General features: G+C 45.0%; 2 protein-coding genes across 15 annotated transcripts in view; one reads left to right on the plus strand and one right to left on the minus strand.

Annotated features, from left to right (window-relative positions):
* The window catches only part of ZCCHC17 (zinc finger CCHC-type containing 17), a 68,426-nt gene extending 54,822 nt beyond the window's left edge, over nt 1-13,604 (plus strand). For 11 of the 12 annotated variants that reach the window (XM_025379548.1, XM_025379580.1, XM_025379539.1 and 8 more), the window contains one exon: nt 12,699-13,604. In XM_025379548.1, coding sequence (XP_025235333.1) covers nt 12,699-12,860 — 162 coding nt within the window. In that variant the 3' untranslated portion in view covers nt 12,861-13,604. The remainder of the gene's footprint in view (nt 1-12,698) is intronic. The other variant, XM_025379556.1, reaches the window with a different exon arrangement.
* Nucleotides 13,504-22,143, minus strand: FABP3 (fatty acid binding protein 3). 3 transcript variants are annotated; one of them, XM_025379629.1, is made up of 4 exons: nt 21,802-22,143; nt 17,991-18,163; nt 16,007-16,108; nt 13,504-14,606 (listed from the first exon to the last, which is right to left on the minus strand). In XM_025379629.1, exons 1-4 carry the CDS (start codon nt 21,872-21,874, stop codon nt 14,553-14,555), a joined length of 402 nt encoding a protein of 133 aa, XP_025235414.1. In that variant the 5' UTR covers nt 21,875-22,143; the 3' UTR covers nt 13,504-14,552. The 3 variants fall into 3 exon arrangements, with proteins under 3 accessions (XP_025235414.1, XP_025235405.1, XP_025235424.1); XM_025379620.1 differs by having other exon boundaries at nt 17,991-18,196; XM_025379639.1 differs by having other exon boundaries at nt 17,991-18,160; nt 21,798-22,143.
* Nucleotides 22,144-22,786: the final 643 nt, after the last annotated feature.

Here is a 22,786-nt window from a genome sequence, read left to right on the forward strand (position 1 = left end):
CTGCCTCAAAACAACAACAACAAAACCACCTACTTTATGTCACTGCCCACTTCCATTCATTGTTGATTTCTCACCTTATGCTTTAACTCTGAATGTTGGAGTGTTCCAAGGTAATCTCATCCTATCCTGTGGTTTTAAATATCATCCCTATACTCATAACCCCCAAATTAAGTGCTTGTATCTGTATTTTATCCAAATCTGCATTGCTATTCTTGACTTTTTCTCTGGAACTCCAAATTTAGTTAATAGACTGCCTACTTGATGTCTACATCTGGTTGTCTAGTTAGCATTAAGCTTAACACACCCGCAAAACTTAGTTTTCCTAGCCAAAGCTGCTCTTTCCACATTTGGCCCTGTCTCAGTGATTGGAACTCATTGACCCATTTGATAAGCCAAAATCTGCAGCCTTTTTGTATAGAGTTTTTTGTTTGTTTTTGTGGTAAAATATACACAACATAAAATTTGCCATTATAGAAGTGTACTGTTCATTGGCATTAAATACATTCATATTCTTGTACAGCCATCACCGTCTTTCATCTCAAGACCTCTCTATACTCATTAAACAGTAACGCCCCCCATTTACCCCTCCTCCCTGCACCTGCAACCACTGTTCTACTTTCTGTCTCGGAACCATATGGTATTTGTCTTTTTGTGACTGGAATATTTTACTTAGCATAATGTCCTTAAAGTTCATTTGCGTCGTAGCGTATGTCAGAATTTTCTTCCTTTTTAAGCCCAAATAATATTCTGCTCTGTGTATTTATTTTTTGAAGCAGGATCTTGTGCTGTTGCCCAGGTTGGAGTGCAGTGGCACAATCATGTCTCACTGCAGCCTCAACTTCCCGGGCTCAAGTGATCCAGGAGTGTGCCACCACACCCAGCTAATTTAGTTTTTGTAGAGATGGGGTCTTGCTGTATTGCTCAGGCTGATCTTCAACTCCTGGCCTCAAGCAGTCTTCCCACCTTGGCCTCCCAAAGTGCGGGGATTACAGGCATGAGCCACCACATCCGGCCACATTTTATGTATATACCACGTTTTGCTTATCCATTTATTTGTGGTGAACACTTGGGCTGCTCCCATATTCTGGCTATTGTAAATAATGCTGCTGTGAACATGGATATATAAATATCTCTGAGACCCGACTCTTCTTTCTTTTTGGTATATACCCAGTAGTAGAATTACTGGATCATATATTCTGTTTTTAATATTTTGAGGAACCCCTCTATTTCCCATTGTACATTCCCATCAATAATGCACAAGGGTTCCAGTGTCTCTACATCCTTGCCAACACTTATTTTCTGGGTTTTGTGTTTTGGAGAGTAGCCATCCTAATGCGTGTAAAGTGACATCTCATTATCGTTTTTATTCGCATTTCCCTAATGATTAGTGATATTGAATATCTTTTCATGTGCTTATTGGCCATATGTTTATTTTCTTTGGAAAAATGTCTATTTAAGTTCTTTGCCTATTTTGCATAAGGTTGTTTATTTTGTTGTTGTTGATATGTAGGAATTTTTATATGTTCTGGATATCAATCCCATCAGAGATATATGGTTTGCAAATATTTTCTCCTAGTCTGTGGATTGTCTTTTTACTCTGTTGATAGTGCCCCTTTTTACCCCATCAGATTTAGATTTTTTAAAATAGTGGTAAAGAACATATAACATTTACCATCTTAACTATTTTTAAGTGTACGGTTCAGTAATGTTGAGTATGTTCATGATAGTATTCATTGCACAAAAAAAATTTAATCTTGGTTAAGTTAAACTTACCTTTTTTCCCTCTTTGCTGATGCTTTTAGTGTCATATTCAAGAAATCATTGCCAAATCCAATGTCATGAAGCTTTTCCCTTATATTTTTTCTAAGAGTTTTGTAGCTTTAGCTCTTATGTTTAGGCCTTTGATCCATTTTGAGTTTATTTTTGTATGTATGTACAGAAACACTTTGCATGTAGATCTCTAGTTTTTAAAACACCATAGGTTGAAAAGACTGTGCTTTTCCCCACTGAATGGTCTTGGCACCCTGTTGAAAATCATTTGACCAAATAAGTGAGGATTTATTCTATCACTAGTCTGTATGTCTGTCTTTGTGTCAGTACCACACTGTTTTGATTACTGTAGCTTTTTAGTACACTTTGAAGTTGGGAATTGTGGATCCTCCAGCTTTGTTCTTTTTCAAGATTGTTTAGGCTACTTGGGGTCCTTTGAAAGATTTCTGATGAATTTTAAGATAGATTTTTATATTTTTGCAAATTTTGATAGTGATTGCATTTAATCTGTAGATTGCTTTGGATAGTATGGACATTTCAACTGTACTAAATCTTCCAATCCATGAAAATTGGATATCTTTCTGTTGACTTATATCTTCTTTAATTTCAGCAACATTTTGTAATTTTCTGTATACATGTCTTTCATCTCCTTGGTTAAGTTTCTTCCTAAGTATTTTATTCTTTTTGATGCTACTGCGTGAATTGTTTTCTTAATTTTTTTTCTGATTGCTCCTTGTTACTGTAAGAAACAACTGATTTTAGCATGTTGGTTTTGTATTCTGCAACTTTGCTAAATTCCTTTATTCGTTCTAACAGGATTTTTTTGTGGAATTTTTAGGGTTTTCTACATAGAAGATTATGTCATCTGTAAGCAGAGATAATTTTCTTGCAGATTTAGTTTTTTTTTTTTTTTCTTTTGAGGCAGAGTCTTGCTGTATCGCCCAGGCTGGAGTACAGTCACATGATCGTGGCTCACTGCTGCCTTGATGTCCTGGGCTCAAGCCAGATCTAGATTTTTTTTTTTTTTTTGAGGCAGAGTCTCGCCCTGTCACCCAGGTTGGAGTGCAGTGGTGGGATCTTGGCTCACTGCAAGCTCTGCCTCCTGGATTCACACCATTCTCCTGCCTCAGCCTCCCACGTAGCTGGGACTACAGGCGCCCACCACCACACCCGGCTAATTTTTTTGTATTTTTAGTAGAGACGGGGTTTCACCGTGTTAGCCAGGATGGTCTCAATCTCCTGACCTTGTGATCCGCCCACCTCAGCCTCCCAAAGTGCTAAGATTACAGATGTGAGCCACCGCACCCGGCCCAGATCTAGATTTTTAACTGTGATTCTATTTGTATGTTCTAAGCATTATTCTTTCTCTTTTAACCTTTTAGAGGTTCCAAGCATTATTCTTTCTCTTTTAACCTTTTAGAGGTAAATGGTACTTGTTACATTCCTAAAGTGGTTATATGGATATCTCACTTCTGTGGGTCTTTGATTGAGTTATTTTTGCTGAATATATTGAGTACAATTTTTTATTCCTTTGTTTCTAAAGCTGCTTTGAAATATGTATTTCAGTTCACCAAGCCAATTATTGAGGATCTGCTAGGTATGAGGCTCTTTACGACCTGCTTAGTCAATCTACTACCCAGCCCTCCATTGCCTTTCACTTAGTAGAGGAATTGTCTGATGAACAATGACAGTAATAATCATTATACATTATTATTTTGTAAAAGTATCTTTGGCTGGGCACGGTGGCTCATGCCTGTAATCCCAGCACTTTGGGAGGCCAAGGCGATGGATCACTTGAGGTCAGGAGTTTGAGACCAGCCTGACCAACGTGGCAAAACCCCGTCTGTACTAAAAATACAGAAATTAGCTAGGCGTGGTGGCGAGGGCCTGTAATCCTAGCTACTTGGGAGGCTGAGGCAGGAGAATTGCTTGAACCCAGGAGGCGGAGGTTGCAGTGAGCCGGGATTGCGCCACTGTACTTCAGCCTGGGTGACAGAGTGAGACTCCATCTAAAAAAAAAGTATCTTTGTGTATATGAACTTCTAACTCATGAGCCCTCTTTGTTTAAAAAGTTTCCTAGGGAGTTTAGAAGGGTATAATTTTCCTCTTGATGCCCACTATTTCTACCAAGATAGCATCTAGCATCATTGTCCTTTCACCTCATTGTTAATCCTGTCATTATCTTTTATGCCTCATATTTGTTTAGTACTTACAGTTTATAAAATACCTTCCTTTTTTGTTTCTTTTTATCATTATACAATCCTATGAGATAGCCAGAACAGGTATTATTGTTGGCCATGTTGGCCACCATTTTACACATGAGTAAAATGGAGCTTCAGAGAAATTGACGTAACTCACCGGAAGTCACACAAATATAAGAGATAATGCTGTAAAAAGAACCATGTCTTCAGATTACTAACAATATTCTTTTCTGTGTATCACACTTCAGCCATTTATTTAACTCTTCAATTATTCATTTACTGAACAAATATGTATTATCTGCTTCATAGGTATCTAGCATTATGTTAGGTACTTGACATATCAGGATTCATCAGGTCAGTTTTTGGTGCATTTTTGTTTTGTTCCCAGCTACCGTTAGCAGCCATGTGATGTTATCTATTGATTTGTTTCTGTTCACAACTGTAAATCAAGATTCCAGCCCTCCTGACTGTTTCCTTTTACCTTCTAAATATTGGATTCCAGTAGGAGGTTGGTTTTCCTTACCAGTAAAATCTTCTGCCTGAGATAGCTTTTTTGGTGTGTAAGTGGCAGATTTGTACACTTGTTTCAGGGCTAGTCAGCTCTGGGAGCCAAATATGGAACTGAGTAGATTTGTGAAGGAACATGCCTTTAGCAGTCCATGATCCTGAGTTGGACAGTGGAGAGGAGGAATGCCTGGCATGTGGAAGAGCATATATAATAGTAACTCGTGAAGTTCAGTTAATGCATTTCTAACAGTCAAAAAAGTAACTCATGAAATAAAGATCATATAGTACCTACACTCAAGCAGCTAATCACATAAGGAGAAAGATAAGCAGCCAAGGTATGTGTGGTGGTAAAGGATAGAAACACATTCCAAGGAGGTTATTTGATCTTATGGACATCCAAGGACAGGAAATGCAGTATAGTCAGGCCACCTAGGACTAGACCTGGAAAGTCTCATTAGGTTCTCATCTCTGTTTCTTCACAAGTCTGTTTCATTGCCTCACTTTTTGTAGTCTGGTGGAAGACAATGCAAAGCCTCTAAGACAGAAAATGGTAGACCTGTTGAGGAACCACGAGAAATAGCCGAGGATAAGGAAAGGATGTCACCTTTTACAAATAATGCCTGGTACTTAATAGGAATACATGCACTAACTACCTGTGAATAGATAGACTTCATAATCTGTGCTCTCTGTCATTCCTTGGGTGTCTTCACTCAGTGAGACCTGCCCTCAGATTGCAGAGTCAATTAGGTATTGACTCCTGCTGCTGGCAGTGAGCGATAGTGAAGGGAGCAGGGGCAGGAGTAAGAATAGCACATCTTCCTAACCTTGAGCCTTCCCACCTGTTTTCATTAAAACGTACGTGTATTGAATGCCTTTTCCCAAAGTCCAGGATGCATTGGTTTAGTTGTGTGCATCTGGCATCATGAACAATTTTTGTCCCAGGGACTGAATGTTATAAGTAATTTTTCTTGGGCATAATTAAAATAAAAGGAAACTGTGTGTTGCAATTGGAAATGGGCTATGAAGTGGTTGGTAAAATAGAAATGGAGGTTTTGTAGTAAATCCCTGGATAATCTTCCGATGAACTTGTGGTCTGTGCTTTACTGGCGTCTTTCATTAATCATATGCCATTGTAGGTCTTTCTGTATCAGTGTTATGTTATGAGGAAGTATATGCCTTGGGGACCAAGCTGCCCACTGATTATAGTAAACTTTAGATTTATTTGATTCAGAATATAATTTTCTTTTGATTTTACTATATGGTTTTCTGCTGTATCATATATAGAAGAACAAGAAATAGGAATGTCATTCTTTGGCTGCAGTGTTAGCTCTGTCCTGCTGTCCAGAGAACTTCTTGTGGTGCCTATACAGAGAAAGGTTGCCAGTCCTGAGCCCACTCAGGGACACGTTCTCTGCCTATTCAGATAGAGCAGAGAGCGTTGCCCAGTGTTGCCTACTCAGAAGCCTTCAGTGGTTCCCTTTCTTCTATGGCATAAAGTCTAAGTTCCTTTAAGACTCTTCACAGTCTGCCCAGCTTCCTAGCATTGTTTCCCACCAATTTCTTCCCACACACTATACTCCAGCTTCATTCATTAATAGAGCTTCTACTGTGTGCTAAGCTCTGTTCTGGCCACTGCAGGTAAAGTACTGAGCGAAACAGGTAAAATCCTTATCTTCATGGCACTTAGATTCTAATGGATGGAGTCGACTGATACAGATAATAAACTGGTAAGCAAATACAAAATAGTAAAAATAATGTATCAAGTAGTGATAAGTGCTATAGAGAAAAATTAATTTGATTATGGGAGATAGGGAGTCCTAGAAGGAGGATGTGGGGAGCAGGTGACTTTCATTTTCGATAGGATGGTAAGGCCAGGCCTTTCTTTCTTTTTTTTTTCTTTTTTCCTTTGAGATGGAGTTTTGCTCTCGTTGCCCAGGCTGGAGTGCAATTAATGGTGCGATCTCGGCTCACCGCAACCTCTGCCTCCTGGGTTCAAGTGATTCTCCTGCCTCAGCCTCCCGAGTAGCTGGGATTACAGGCATGCGCCACTGTGCCCAGCTAATTTTGTATTTTTAGTAGAGACAGGGTTTCTCCATGTTGTTCAGGCTGGTCTTGAACTCCCGACCTCAGGTGATCCACCTGCCTCGGCCTCCCAAAGTGCTGGGATTACAGGCGTGAGCCACTGTGCCCGGCCTAGGCCAGGTCTTTCTCATGAAGTGTTGTTTGAGTGGATATCAGAAGGAAGTGAGGACACAGGCTATTCAGGCAAGTGGAGAGAGAGCATTTCAGCAAATGTAACAGCTGATGTTGGGAAAGAGTATGGCATGATTAAGGAACATTAAGGATGCCAGTGTGGCAACAGTGTAATGAATGAAAAGAGAGTGGTAGGAGAGGAAGTTAGATCAGAAGGAACCCAGGTCATTGGGGTCTTATAGGTGATTGGGAGGATTTCATCTTTCACTTGAGTGAGATGGATATTATTAGAGGTTTTGAGCAGAGGAATGACATGATCTGACTTCTTTTTAAGAGAATTATTCTGGCTGCTGTGTGGAAACTTAGATGCTCAGAAAGCAAGAGTAGAAGCAGTGAGTTGATAGATAATAATCCAGGTGAGAGATGATGGTGACTTGGACTAGAATGACAGTGGTAAAAATGATGAGAAAGGAGTTGAAGTGTGTATATATTTTGAAGATACAAGAGCGAGTGAGGATGGCATCAAAATTTTTGGACTGAGTAACTAGAAGATTTGAGTTAAGAGAAGAAATGCAGGAGAAGTAAGTGTCGGAGTAGGGAGCAGTCAGGAGTTTAGTTTGAGTTGCTATCTACACAGATGGAAAGAAAGCTGGGAGAGTCTAGGTTTGGGAGGGGGCGGGGCATAGAAATTCAGATGCCTATCAGATATTCAAGTAGACCGTAGAGTAGACAATGGATATATAGTTTGGAGTTCAAGGGAGAGGCCCAGGTAAGATATATAAATTTGGGAGTCATCTACATATAGATGGTATTTATGGTCATGAGATCACCTGCAGAGTAAATATAGGGAAGAGAAGGGATTAAAGGACCAAGCCCCAGAGGGCTCAACACTTAGAGGTTATTGAGATGAGGATGAACTAGCAAAGAACTAGCAAAGAAGACTGGAAAGGAATAGCCAAGGAAGTTTGTAGAAAAGTAAGAGAGTGTGGTAGAAATAACATGAGGAATGTGTTCTAGGTAAGATGGTCTATATCCATCTTGACTGACCAAGTAAATAAGACCCAATAATTGACCACTAGATTTAGCCACGTGGAGGTTATTGGTCATTTTGTTTGTTTGTTTGTTTTTGTAGAGACAGGGTCTCACTATGTTTTCCAGGCTGGTCTCAAACTCCTAGGCTCAAGAGATACACGTGCCTTTAGAAAATTAAGTACTGGCTGGGTGTGATGGCTCATGCCTGTAATCCCAGCACTTTGGGAGGCTGAGGCAGGTGGATCACTTGAGGTCAGGAGTTTGAGACCAGCCTGGCTAACATGGTGAAACCCCAACTGTATTTAAAAAAAAAAAAATACAAAACTTAGCCGGGTGTGGTGGCATGCGCCTATAGTCCGAGCTACTTGGGACGACAAGTGATTCAAGGAGAATTGCCTGAACCCAGGAGCCAGATGCTGCAGTGAGTCGAGATGACACTACTGCACTCCAGCCTGAGTGACAAAGCAAGACTCCATCCTAAAAATAAGTAAATAAATAAAATAGAAAATTAAGTACTCAGTAAATGTTCACTGCTATATTCTTTTTTTAGTTTTTGCTTTTATTTTTGTTTTTCTCTCACACTGAGCTGCTGCTATCCTGTTTTAGAAATATAGTGAAAATGGGTAGATTAGCTGCCCTAGGATTAGCAAGGGATATATGCTTTTCCTAGAGAGCAGTCTTTGAGATGTTTGAGCAGTGGCTTCTTCCCAGTGACCCTCTTGACCTGCAACATGGGCTCATACCCCTATGCCATTTAAAAATTTTTTTATTTTTAATTTTCTATTTCCATCTGATACTTGAATCCATGTCATTTTTTTACCCATTGTCTTCTGTTTCCCTTCTCACGTGAATGAAGTTGAGAGAGCAGAAGCTTGGTTCATCTTATGGTTCTGTCTTCCACCACCCCAACTCCCAACTTTGCTTTTGAACTATAACTTTTTGGTTTTTTTTTTTTTTTTGAGACGGAGTTTCGATCTTGTTGCCCAGGCTGGAGTGCAATGGCACAATCTCAGCTCACCCCAACCTCTGCCTCCTGGGTTCAAGCAATTCTCCTGCCTCAGCCTCCCGAGTAGCTGGGATTACAGGCATGCGCCACCACACCTGGCTAATTTTGTTTTTGTGTGTGTGTGTGTGTTTTGTTTTTTGTTTTGAGACAGAGTTTCACTCTTCTTGCCCAGGCTGGAGTGCAGTGGCGTGATCTCGGCTCACTGCAGCCTCCGCCTCCGAGGCTCAAGCGATTCTCCTGCCTCAGCCTCCCGAGTAGCTGGGATTACAGGCATGCGCCACCACACCCAGCTAATTTTGTATTTTTAGTAGAGACAGGGTTTCTCTATGTTGGTCAGGCTGGTCTCGACCTCCTGACCTCAGGTGATCCACCCACCTTGGCCTCCCAAAGTGGTGGGATTACAGGCATGAGCCATGGCAACCAGCCGAATTATAACTTCGGATGTGATTGTTCTTTTGTTCTGTAGCTCAAGGCTAGACACACAGGGAGAATGACACCATTTGCTGGAGGATTGGATTGTCTTTGTTCAGGCTGCAAACCAGCTTTTGCATCAAAGTTGAGGTCTAGAGAAGGCCATCTCCTTGAGCCCTTCGTGCGAGCTAGAGTACATGTTCCAGCATGCCAGGACTCTGTAGTGATTTGTTTTTATCTTCCCTCCTCCTGAGCCTTCCTCGTTGAGAAACAACAAAGTGGAAATAGTGCCAAACTCTTGTGTTAGAAAGTATAGTGGTTTTGCCGCTTTAACCTTGGTCGACTCACTTTACATTTCTGAGTTGCAGTTTTTCCATCTGTAAAATGGGAATAATAACTCATGAATTTTGACTCTACAGACTATTAGTGTAAGATAAGGATGCAAAAAGCTTGATAAACTAAAGCACTGTTTAGGTGTAAGGCAATATTATTACTCTCCTCACTTCTTTATCCAGACTGGACCAGGCTTGCAGGGAACTGGTGCCAGACTCTGTATTTTCATTTTTACTTCCCCAGTATCTTCCCCTATGTAAGGGGCAGAACCCAGTGAGGCTCCTGACCCCATAATATCCAAGACCATGGACTTCCATGGTCTTGCCATCCGGGAAGGTTCAGCAACATAGCTAAACTTGATTTGCCAACTCTCAGCTCCCCCCAGCCATGGTTGGTTATAGCTTGGTAATGTGGGTCTGAGAAGCTGTGTTCCCTTCTCTCTACTCCATTGGAGATGCCAAGGAAGAATTGTTACTTCATCTCCTCTTAAAACATTGACTTATCTCCTGTAGATGCTTGGCCAGGCTGTCAGAACATCCTGGGAGTTAATGAGAGAAAAATACATATAGCTCCCACTAAGTGACTATAATGTGTCAGGCACTATAGTTAGTGCTTATCTTGTTTAAACCTGATAGCATCCTTTGAAATAGGTACTTACTATTTCCAGTTTACTGAAAAGAAAACTGAGGTTCAAAAAAGTTAAATCTCTTGTTCTAGGTCACATAGTGAGTTAAGTTGCAGAGCTAGAATTTGAACTTAATTCTATCTTACTCCAAAATTTGTTGTTCTAATAACCATACCATGAGGCCTCCTGTTGCTATACAGAAAGAGGGGCCATGTACTACATAGGAAAACTCAGGAGATTTCCATTCATATGATCTACATGAAGATCCCAACTGTACCTATGCGATCTGGGACAAGCGGCTTTCAACTTTTCCAAGCCTTAGATACTATCTCATTAACTTGTCACCATAGGTGGTTTTTTTTTTTTTTTTTTTTGGCTTGGTTTTTTTTTTTTTTTTTTGGCAGGGGGTTATTTATTTATTTGAGGCAGGGTCTTGCTCAGTTGCCCAAGCTGGAGTGCAGTGGTGGGATTATGGCTCACTGCAACTTCCAGCTCTCGGGCTCAAGCGATCCTCCCACCTCAGCTTCCTGAGTAGCTGGGACTACAGGCTTGCGGGACCACACCCGGCCAATTTTTGTATTTTTAGTAGAGACAGGGTTTCACCATGTTGGCCAGGATCGTCTCAATCTCCTGACCTCATGATCCACCTGCCTTGGCCTCCCAAAGTGCTGGGATTACAGGCATGAGCCACCGCGCCTGGCCAATAGATGTTATTCTTATCTCCAGTTTACATTTGAAGGGAACAGGCCTCAGTGAGTTGAGATGACTTGCCCACAGATGCAGAATAGTAAATGGCAGAGCCAGAACTCAGGTCCAGGTCTGTCTGACATCTGCTTCAGTGTTCTTTCCACCATTTTTCACAGCCAGCTCCTAAGACCTGGTGTATCATTCAGCTAGATTTATAGCTCTGAGTGTGCTGGTTGGAAGCTGGCATCCTTTTCTGCTCTTTCTCCTCCCACACTTTCTCCCTCTTCTTAGAAACCTTACAGAGGCGCCGGGCGCGGTGGCTCAAGCCTGTAATCCCAGCACTTTGGGAGGCCGAGACGGGCGGATCACGAGGTCAGGAGATCGAGACCATCCTGGCTAACCTGGTGAAACCCCGTCTCTACTAAAAAATACAAAAAACTAGCTGGGCGAGGTGGCAGGCGCCTGTAGTCCCAGCTACTCGGGAGGCTGAGGCAGGAGAATGGCGTGAACCCGGGAGGCGGAGCTTGCAGTGAGCTGAGATCTGGCCACTGCACTCCAGCCTGGGTGACAGAGCGAGACTCCGTCTCAAAAAAAAAAAAAAAAAAAAAAGAAACCTTACAGAGGCAATATAGGTATTTGAAATTCAAAGAAGAGATTTATGCTGTGCTTAAAATCTGCTCATGCTGCCCCATTAGACACCTGGGAATCTGCCTCTCGTCCTTTGTATGGGTTTGTACTGTTACTTTGGTAGCATGGTGTGGTGGGTATAGTTTTGGGAAAGTTCTTTCTCAGCTCTTTTCTTTATGAATATAATCTTGCGAGGTGGCTATAAAGTTAGAGATGATGAATATTCAAGGGTAGAAAGTACAGGCTTATTATTTGATGGCAGTTATTTCCCCTGGCACCAGGATCTAATAGAAACCAGAATAGGAGTCAGGAGTTCTAAATCTTTTACTCCTATTCTTTGACCTTGGATATGTGAGTCACTGTTTCTAGATAGACTGGCTAGTCTTTAGGGACCCCTTTCAGCTTTAATATCCTGCACTTTAAAAAATAAAAGTAATAAGATGCTTGTTTTAAAAAAAATCAAATTGGACAGAAGTATTTGAAGGAAATAGTGAAAGACCCATATCCTTTCCCCCATTCAATTCATTCCCAACGTGTAACTCTTATTACCAGTTTGATGTATCCTTTTCAGTGTTCTCTGTGTACACTAAATATACACAAGTATGTGTAACATACACACTTTATATCATATGCATGTATATATAAATACACATGTATGTGTTACACACACTGGAACCTACAATACATATTATGTCTTGGTTCTTTTACTTAACATGTTTTAGCTATTTTTTTCTTGTTGGTACTTAAAGATTTACTTTATTGTTTTCAATGTCTTATACTTTATTAAGTGTTGGCTGGGCATGGTATCTCACACCTGTAATCCCAGCACTTTGGGAGGCCAAGGTGGGCAGATTGCTTGAGTTTAGGAGTTTGAGGCCAGCCTGGGCAACATAGAGAAACCCCATCTCCATAAAAATTAGCAGGTTGTGGTGATGCACACCTGTGGTCCCTCCCAGCTACTTGGGAGGCTGAGGTGGGAGGATTGCTTGAGCCCAAGAGATTGAGGTTGCAGTGAGCTGTGATTGTGCCACTGCACTGCACTCCAGCCTGGGCAACAGAGCGAGACTGTCTAAAAGAAAATCAAGTGGTCCCCTATTGATTATGTGCTATAATTTTTCCTTTTTTAGAGATGAGATCTCACTATGTTAGCCAGGTTGATCTTGAACTCCTGGCCTCAAGCATTCCTCCCACCTCGGCCTCCCAAAGTGCTAGGATTGCAGGTGTGAGCCATTGCACCTAATTATGTGCTATGATTGTTTAAAGCAAATATACACTACAATGTTGATTTTTAAAATTTTCTTTTCAGGAGAAGAAGAAAAAGAAACATAGAGATAGGAAGTCATCTGACTCTGACAGCTCAGACTCTGAGAGTGATACAGGCAAGAGGGCAAGGCACACATCAAAAGACAGCAAGGCAGCAAAGAAGAAGAAAAAGAAGAAGAAGCACAAGAAGAAGCACAAGGAGTGAGAGCAGAAAGAGTGTAGGGGGTGGTTGAGAGTAAGGAACCAGGAGCCTTGTTCCTAGAGACTCCTGGAAAGACTCAATAGTGAGAATATAGCCTCCCACCCCATTAACTTTGCTTCCATGGGAGATGGCTTCCCCTCATGCAACAGGCAGGTTTGGGAGTTAGAGGTCAAAAGCAGCTGCCTGAATGAGTTGTTGTTTCCTTGTCACTCCTGGTCCCTTTGCAAGTGAACCCTGCAGCTCACCCATTCATTTGCCCAACTTCTTCATTCAGCAGGAGGTCCTATTACCCTCTCCAGCTGCCACTGCCAGAGCTGGATTCCTGTAAAGGAGTCCAGGCTAGAGCCACAGAGACTGTTGTGGAGGTGAGTTCGACTGTAGTTAGAGAAGAGTGATTGGACCCTTCCTATTGGTCTGTCCTGGGCCGATTGGTGGGTGATCTCTCCTGCATCCAACATGGGAGCAGAGAGAGACTGGCAGCAGGAGGGGGAACATGGTGAGAAGTGGTGCTCACTTTTCCCATTCCTCCTAACATAGTTCTATGCTAGAAGTGGCACCCAGCGGCCACAGCTAGAAAAGTCTGCAGTGTGACTTAACTTGTGTATTGCATTCCAGCAGATGACTGAACCAGACAGCGAAGCCAAGATCATTGTTCTACTTTGTATTTACTACTGTGTAAATCAGTTGATTCTACTTCAGGTCCTTGCTTAAATTCCTGTCACTAAATGGAAATGTGTTTGGTTTTAAGCTTACCGAAAGTTATTTTTCCTATAATCCTTCTTCCTGGGTAACTTACAGACTTAAAGTCACTGAGCCTGCATTAGCTGACAAAAACATTTAATATGTTACCTTAGACCTTGGAGAGATGCCCAGCAGAAGTACAGAGCCAAAGGCACTAGCAGATCACAGCCTTCTTGGGAGATCACTTATAAGCCCTCCCTTTTGTAATGATCAGATGCCCTCTTCCCTCAGAGTTGATTAGAGAAGCAGTAAGAAATTGTAATCATGAGTACTAGTCTGGTGCAGAGGTCAGCATTCCTCTTGGCCAGTGGTCATTTTCTCCCACCACCATGGTACAAGCCTGGGTTCTGTGCCCTGAAACTGAATTCTGGAAAGGGAGAGACTATAGCGTTTCACAGAGAACAGCCAGACCCAGGAGCTTTCAGTGTAGGATGGGCCTGAAGTGACAGTTCAGTAGCCAAACCTGGGGAAGCCCCATCACTGACTGAACTAGGTCATTTGACCATGTTGAGGGGGGGCAGTGTAAAGGCAAAGTGTAGGTACAGCTGTTTTATTATTGAATGTGTAAGGTGATCAGCTGATTAACAGCCTCCAAGATTGTCCATTTCAGTCTCCCATCCAGTGCTTCTTCCTGAGTAACCTTCAGGCAGTTATTTCTGCCCACTGTCTGACACACAGGATAAACCAAGACTCTCAGAGTTACGTTACCAAAGGCAAAAAGGCAACCAGGTGGTCTTGGCTCTGCTTTATTGACCTCAGAGCACCCTGTGAGTGCAGTTAAAAAAAAAAAAACACACACACATACACAGTGGGAACTGGATCCCGGCCAGTGGCACCTGACCTCAGAAGAATTCGTGGATTTGTACAAAATGCAGAGGAAGAAATGAGGCAATGTGGTGCTGAGTCGAGGGGTAGCCGATTGGCAGAGTAGTAGTCAGCAACAGTGCAGTCAGGTCATGCCTCTTTCTCATAAGTGCGAGTGCAAACTGCAGTGCCGTGGGTGAGTGTCTGGAAGGAAAGACAGAGTGAGATGGGGGGTGGAGCCAGGAAGGCCATTGCCAGCATTCTACCCTCCCTTCCTCCTGATAATTGTCACTTGAGTACCTACTATGTGCCGGTTGTACGTGTGTGTGTGTGTGTGTGTGTGTGTGTATAACTTTTTTTTCTGATAATGTACAGCAAATCCTTAAGACAGGCATTGTAATTGTTATTTTAGAGACTTGGAAAAAACGAGCCTTTAGAGAGGAAGTAATTTGGTCAAGATCCTGAGTGTTTCTCCTTCCCTTATACCATTTGGCTTCCTTCATCCTTAGTGTCTAAGATGGTGCCTGGCTTATAGTCGACAAATAGGAAAAATATCCAGAGACTCAGGAAAGGACTGTATTTGGCTACCAACTCCAATCCTTCCCTAACTTAGAGTAGTGCCAGGGCCAGAGCCCTGTACCTCCCACTGTCCAGTCTGGCATCATAGAGCCAGACCCATGGCCTCACCATAGTTCAGTTGCCCCCTGAGAATTTGGTCCTGCATATCACATCCCCACCAAAACCAGGCACCTCATTCCAAACTTCAAGGGGACCCCTGTCCCACATGAGTGCAAGAATGCAGTTAAGAGGTTATGCTGACCCAAGAAGGTGTGCAGTGAAGATGCCTAGGTGAAAAACCTGAGGCCCTGCAGTTAGGCAGAATCTACAGTTGGCTGTTCTCCCCAGGTCTGGGGGGAATTCAGTCAAGGCTTGAACAGATCTGCCAGCCTGGCTGTGGTACTTCCTACCCAGGCAGTAGTGAAGTAGTTGCAGTAGGCCAGACATAGAAAGCATGAAAATGGGGTAGGACTAGAATGGGGAAGAAAGGACTGTACTGTCATTCAGTTTCCCCACCAGTCATGAGCCTGTCCCTGCAAGTGACAATGCAGTCCTAGGGAGGAGAGGAAAGGGAATGCTGAGATAGGCAATGGGAGCCCCTCCTAGAGGGCCTGGGATCAGGTTTGGCCCTGTTTTCTACTTCTTCCTGAGGCGAGTCAAGGTAGAAACATAGGAAGAGCAAACAAAGGACATGGAGCACGTGCTGTGTTCCTCAATCAGTGATGCTTTGTGCTGTGCATACACTGTCTCTTACAGGCTTCCAGCAGCCCTACAAGGTTGGTATTATACCCATTTTACAGTTGCACTTGGAGAAGGTGATTTGCCCACAGTCATGTAGCCTATAAGGTAAGATTTGAGTCCCAGCCAGTGTGAGTCCAAAACCACTACACAGAAAATTCCCACCTTATACCACCCTGACCCTGCAACCACTCTCTTGTCCCAGCTTCTATGGCTCTCAGGGGAGGACTTGGCTTTTTAGAACAGGCTTGGCTGAAAGAGCAGTAGTAATAACCAATCAGATATGGCTCCAAAGTTGCTCATCTTACCAGTATGAGTTTTCCATCAATTAGCTCCCGCACAAGTATCGTCTCTTGCCCGTCCCATTTCTGCAGGTGAATGAGTTTCCCTCCATCCAGTGTCACAATGGACTGTGGAAAGAGAGTATAGGCCTGAGCTGTGATCTTAGTCAGGATTGAGGGGCAGGGTGGGGTCTGGACACTGGGGCCCCAGAGGACACAGCCTTTGACCCAAACTAGTGATGGTGTGAGGATGAGAGCTCAGGCAATCCACCTCCCAGCTAACCCTGCAGGACATCTAGTTCACCTCCAGCCTCTGCTCCACTACTACCTTGCTAGGGAAGAGGCCTTCAGATACTAGGCAAGGAGGGAGAGGCAGGCAGTATGGTGGAGCTAGAGAGCCTGGCTCTGAGAGGCACCACAAGCCTTCAAGATAGACAGTTATCTGTACTCTAGGTGACGCCCGCAGCCTAGTCCCCTCAGATACAGGTGGGATTTACTAGTCTACCCCTGGGAAAGACTGACTGAGGAGGAGGAATAGTCCTGAGAATCTTTTTCCAGCCTTGTGGTTAGTCTACATAATGTCTAAAAGACCCTTAGCAATAGGAAGTATTGGATAATTAGACTTCCTGGCCTGTATTCCTACACCTTTTCTTGGTCCATATCATGTAATCTCTTTAGCTGACAAGAGGGCAGCAACCACAGAGTCCTGTGACTGGATGCCCTTGAAGTGTTCCTTAGCTCTGGGTGCTGCCATACATACATCAGCTGGTTCTCATTTGGCAGCTCTTCCAGGTCTCTCTTTCCTAGGAGTTTGGGGGCCACAAGGCCAGGCTAAGGGATCCTGATGAGCAAGGTGGTTCAGTAGGAGAATCTGAGAAGGTTCTGTGTATTGTTTGGGTGATAAGGAGTATGGGGCCTGTCTCTTAGTGTGCTCTTTTTTTATCCTTACCTTACTCCTTGTTCTCATTCCCCTAGGTTTTTTTTTTTTTTTTTTTTTTTTTGCCTACTCAGAGTAGATATTTTTGCCCTAGGCATTCCAGAGGGCTATTGTGTTTAATTGGGGTTCTTGCCCCTTGAGAAAGTAGGCAAGTCCAAGGAGGCAGGGGCATATGGTGGGGCAGCCACCTTTATCCCAAGTAGACTGCCATCTTTGGGCACCATCCCCAGCTGTGCTTTCTGGGGACAGCTATGAGGAAGAGGAAATAGCTGATGGGGCTGAATGATAGTGTCATGATAGAACACTGCTATAGGGACACCCTATAGTGATCAAAGCCCCTAAGTTCTCTCACTCCCGTGCCTGGCCTGGAAGGCTGAGGCAAGCTGCCAAGACAGTCACTGCAGGGTGACAGAACCCTGGGAGAGGGGGCTAAGGTTTGGTGGAAAGACACTGCAAACACATTCATGACAAGGTGAATGCCCTATCATGGAACATAGCTCTTCCTGCCTGTCCGCTGGCAACATCGGAAATAGTTTGTCAGGGTCATTGGCCATGTCTGAGAATTAGAAGTTGAAGCGGCATCTGAGTAGGTGGCTTCTTGTTCCTGGCTGCCTTTTTTGCTGCTGGAGGCCACAATGACCTCACTCAGTGGAGGGCCCTGACTTCTGGGCATCATTCCTAAAGCACTTCAGGTCACAGCCATGGCCACATAACTCCGCCATCTATGGAAGGGGAAAGAAACCTAGAGCTACTGCATACCTTGCACAGGGTCACCCAGCTGGAGCTGGAGTAGATACTGAGGTCAGAAGAACATCCTGGCTCTGTGCTGCCCATTCTGAGGCAGACAATAGATGAATCCCAAGAAGGGAGGGAAGAAAACAAGAGGACAGAACTGACATGTATTTAGCAGCAGTGGCATTCCAGCACTACACAGGCTTTATGAACCTTGTTTCATTTAAATTCCCCATGATAGTCTGCCCCTCAGGGTGCAATACCAGGGAGCCAAGACTACCAGCCTATTCTCTTTTAGAGTCTCAGCACTCTTCATTCCCAACCCCTGTTTCCCTGACTTACCTTGACCTTCCTGTCATCTGCTGTTGTCTCATCAAACTCCACCCCCAGCTTGAAGTTGATCTCTGTGTTCTTGAAGGTGCTGTGTGTTTTTAGGGTGAGAATGTCCCCATTCTTTTCGATGATCGTGGTAGGCTTGGTCATGTTGGCCACCTGCCTGGTAGCAAAACCCACTCCTGAGGGTAGGGGGAAGATTGTGAGTATATGAGCTCGGGTAGAGAAGCAGTGTACAAGAAACTCAATGCATAACTCTCAGGCCTGGGTATGGGGAAGTGGCGGACTGTATCTTTCAAAGCCTTTGCATGGGAATTTTAAAATTCAGTCTTGCCCTTCGTTCTGTTTGGTGAACACAGATTACTGATCCCATTAGACAGATGAGATACTTAAGGAACAGCGGTGCCATAGCAAGTCAGTGGCAGAGCTGGGATTAGAATAAGTTACTATTGGGCTGAGCGTGGTGGCTCACGCCTGTAATCACAACACTTTGGGAAGCCAAGGCAGGTGAATCACATGAGGCCAGGAGTTCAAGACCAGTCTGGCCAATATGGTGAAACCCTGTCTCTACTGAAAATGCAAAAAATTAGCCAGATGTGGTGGTATGTGCCTGTAATTCCAGCTACTCAGGAGGTTGAGGCTGAGAACTGCGTGAACCTAGGAGGTGGAGGTTGCAGTGAGTCAAGATTGTGCCACTGCACTCCAGCCTGGCCGACAGAGTGAGACTCCATCTCAAAAAAAAAAAAAAAAAAAAAAGTACTATGAACTTTTTGTGTAGTAAGAACTGTACATGTTATCTCATTTAGTTCTTCCTGTTCCTCTGAAGACTATTTCCACGTTACAGATGCAAAAAGAGAGGTAAAGCCCAGGGTCACAAATCTGATATTGAAGCCCAGAATTATCTGACTCCAGAGCTTGCTTAAGTGCTCAGCTATACTACCTCCCAAGGCTAGAGCATAAGGCTGAGGAAAGAAGAGAAGCATAGACTTTCCCTTCCAAAGCCTTAGGCATAAGAGTTTTCCAACTTTGGAAGTTTTTATCCTAAAACTAAGAAGCGTTAGTGCTCTTGTCCCTTATATATGGCAACCAATCATTTTCAAAGCCTGTTATCTATGATCTAGGAGTTAGGTACAAAGGAAGTATTTGTACTATTGTGCAGATTGAGGAGGAGCCTAAAGCGGTAGCAACAATGAGTTAGACTCAAACCCGTCTCCTGACTCCCTGTCTAAGGCTCTACGGAGACTCTCTTCCTGACCCAAGCATGGCTTCCTTGGGTACTGGGCAAAGTCCTAAGTGCCCTGCAAGCAAGTAAAGAACAAAGAACTAATCATGACTGCCCCCTCTCCCCACAGCAGTTTACGCTGAGCTGTCCTCCAAGGCAGAGGTGAGGCAGGAGGCAGCCCAGTGTAGTGAAGTGGTATGTGTAAAGTCTCCAAATGTACCTGGCTACATAGTGCTTGCTGGAAGCTAGGTACTCTGCACATGCCCTACATGGGTTTTACTTAATGCTTGTAACAGCCCAGAAGCGTAGATTATCCCCAATTTACAATGAAGAGAGTGAAGTGTCTTGTCTAAATTCAAACAGAATAAACTGACATAGATTTGAAACTAGGCTCCAAAACTGTTGACTATTTTCACTGGGCGACTCTGCCCAGCACATACTCAATCCAGGCCACCAGTTGTGCCTGTGGTCACTGGTACTAGATGGGACCTCTTTGCCCCTTGAGAGCCCTAGGTCTATAGCAGGAGGGGCAGGGGCTGCCTCTGCCATTATGCTGTCAGCCCACCTTTGTTTGGCCAATGAGGAACTTGGCCTTGCCCCTTGGTATCAGGATGAGTCAGGCCAATCACACTCCCCTGCATAGAGCAGGACCTTGTCACGGCACTGGGAGCTCTGTTCACTTAGGGCCTACCCAGAGGTATGGAGTGTTTGAAAAGGAAACCACTGCGGTATGAGTGAGGGTCTGAACCAAGAGAAACTAAGAATATTGAGCTGACAGAATTTAGGAGACTCAGGGAGATCTGGGTTCTACTTAGAAATGAAGCCAGCACTATTTACTGAGAGCTGAGGAGGGTATTTTCCCAGGCTTTCCATTCCTACGATAAGAATGCAGGCTGCCTTAACATAAGCTTCTGAAAGGTAACAGGACTTCAGGGAGACCAGCCTGCCTACCCAACTTGAGGCAGAATAAGAGAACAAGAATGGTAAAGTTGTTGCAGCTCAGTTCAAGGACTCAGCTCTGGCCCAGCTTTAGAAGGAGGAACTAAATCTGGTCATTCCAACTTCCCAGTAGCTGCTGGGCTGTGTTCGTGGGGGTTGGGGGGTGGTCCTCTAAGAATGACTGCCTACCTGGAATTACTGGGCATAGCGCCCAGGATAGGGTAGGGGCTGTTGAGAGCTTTGACCTCTCCATCTAAGCCCAAAGCAGTAGAAGAAGGGCTGAGGTCAATAATTAGCTAAGCAGTTCCTACTTTTCCCACTCCCAGGGCCTGTAGGGTAGTGGGAAGAGCTCTGAGTTACAGATCTAGAAACCTTAGGTTTTCATATTGGCTCTGCTGTGGGATTGTTATACATTTCTACTCTCCTGGTTTCAGTTTCCCTGCTGAACTAGATAGTATGGGAATCTCCAAATTCCTCACCTGTAAGATTCTTTTTTTTTTTTTTTTTTTTTTGAGACGGAGTCTCACTTTGTCGCGCAGGCTGGAGTGCAGTGGCCGGATCTCAGCTCACTGCAAGCTCCGCCTCCCGGGTTTACGCCATTCTCCTGCCTCAGCCTCCCGAGTAACTGGGACTACAGGCGCCCGCCACCTTGCCCGGCTAGTTTTTTGTATTTTTTAGTAGAGACGGGGTTTCACCATATTAGCCAGGATGGTCTCGATCTCCTGACCTCGTGATCCGCCCGTCTCGGCCTCCCAAAGTGCTGGGATTACAGGCTTGAGCCACCGCGCCTGGCCATGATTCTTTGAATCCTTATTCTTCTCCATCCCAACACCACAGCAGTTTTCCACATCCTCCTAAACCAGTGACCCTCCCTCCCAGGTCTTGACCTTGCTCTGGGACCCTCTACTGCACATCAGAAGTCCAATGGCTTTCTCTGCCTACCCCTTGCACAGGTGGGTGAGCTTTGCGTTGCAGGAAAGGCCCAGCTGATGATGGGCCTCTTGCCCCACCCTACCCCAAGGCTCGCAGACCGTGATTAAGGCCTGGTTACATAGACTGCAGGACAAGGTCAGACTGGCTGGTGAGAAAAGAGGGCATTCTTCTACAAGAATTCTTTCCCCTAATCCAACATGGAGAGATGGGGATTGCTGCTTACTGCAGGTTCCTGTCTTATGTCCTTCTCATATCTGATTCACTGATCCACGGTTTTCCCCACTAATCTTTTTCCTCCTAGGTATTTCCTACTTGTTTAAGGTCATAGTACACTCCCTAGCTGCCCCATTCCCTTTCTGGGTTCAGTCTCCTCCAATTTCTAAACTACCCATGCCCGTGTTCTTTTTCTCCCCTGGCTAGACTCCCCTTCCTGTGATCAGTGTTCTTTTTCCAAACCCTCCTCCTTCCTCCAATTCATATATCCCTCTTCCTGGAAAGAGCCTCCCACACAGCTGCCTCCTTCCTCCCCCTCCCTACCGTGGTCTCTAACCAGATTTGGACCACCAAAGCCCCCTCCCTACAGGCCCTATCTGCCCTAGCCCAGGCTGCCATCTCCGCGCTCCCCTATTCCCCAGTCTTAACCAGGAGGGATGCAGCAGGAGTGCTGCATGGGGCTAGGCACGCTACCAGCCCAAACCAGCATCCTGAGCCCCGCGGCTTGCTCACCGATTGACTTCATGTAGTCATCGAAATTCTTGCTGTCCACTAGCTTCCAGGTGCCCAAGAAAGCGTCCACCATAGTGATGCTGGGCTAGGCTGAGAAAAGCTACAAGAGAGCAGGCATGCAAGGGCTCCGACGGCGGCTCCCTGGCCGGGCTGCCGCTTTAAATAGCCCTCGCATCACATGAGGAGACGTGGCCCACGCCCCCAGCTCCCGAAATAGGAAGCCCCAGGCTAGGGCTCACCCAGGAGGGGCTGGTCCGCCCATCCCCCAACCCACCGAGGTGGGTGGGGACCAGCCAGTGGCGCCCTGCTTGCCTGCGTCAGCGCCAGTGCCTGGCCCCCGAGTCCCTACGCTGGTCTGGCAGGACCTTCTCCCTTTCCTGGCCTCTAGGCACTCTGGAATCTGAGAAGGCAGCAGCCGGCACCAGCCCGAGAGCTAGGGCGCATGGCATGGATATCTTCCGTCCCCCAGTCCCTCTTTGAGCTTGGGTTCAGAGCAGAGATGAGACTAGAAAAGGAAAACGCCCCTGGGCTGGTGCCCATGCCGAGAAAAGCTCTGGTTGACTTCTGGCACAGGCATCTCTCCTCGTTTTACAAGTGAGGAGCCCGAGGCTGAGAGGGGAACTGACAAGGTCTCAAGAAATAGGAGGGGGTGAATGGGGCTCAGATTGCAAGCTTGGTCTAGCGGGCTTCAGAGCTCGCGCTCTCCCTTCACTCTCACTGCCCGGTGGCGGAGACAGTCACCAGGGGCTCGGTCTGCGGCTGAGCTGACCTTGTCCTCCGCCTGTTTTGAGCAAAAGCCTGACCCTTCGCGCCCCGCCCGCCTCACACGTGCTTGCCCCTCCCTGCGGAATGTCTCCTACTAGCCCTCCTCCCTCCCCACCCTACCCCACACCACCATCCAACTCCCCACCCGCCCCTGCAAGTGCTCCGGGCTTTTCCGGTTTCTTCTCACAGCTCCGAGCTTTAGTTCAGGTCGTTCCCAGTT

Source organism: Theropithecus gelada, chromosome 1 (genome assembly GCF_003255815.1).
Source record: "Theropithecus gelada isolate Dixy chromosome 1, Tgel_1.0, whole genome shotgun sequence".
NCBI classification, from domain to species: domain Eukaryota; kingdom Metazoa; phylum Chordata; class Mammalia; order Primates; family Cercopithecidae; genus Theropithecus; species Theropithecus gelada.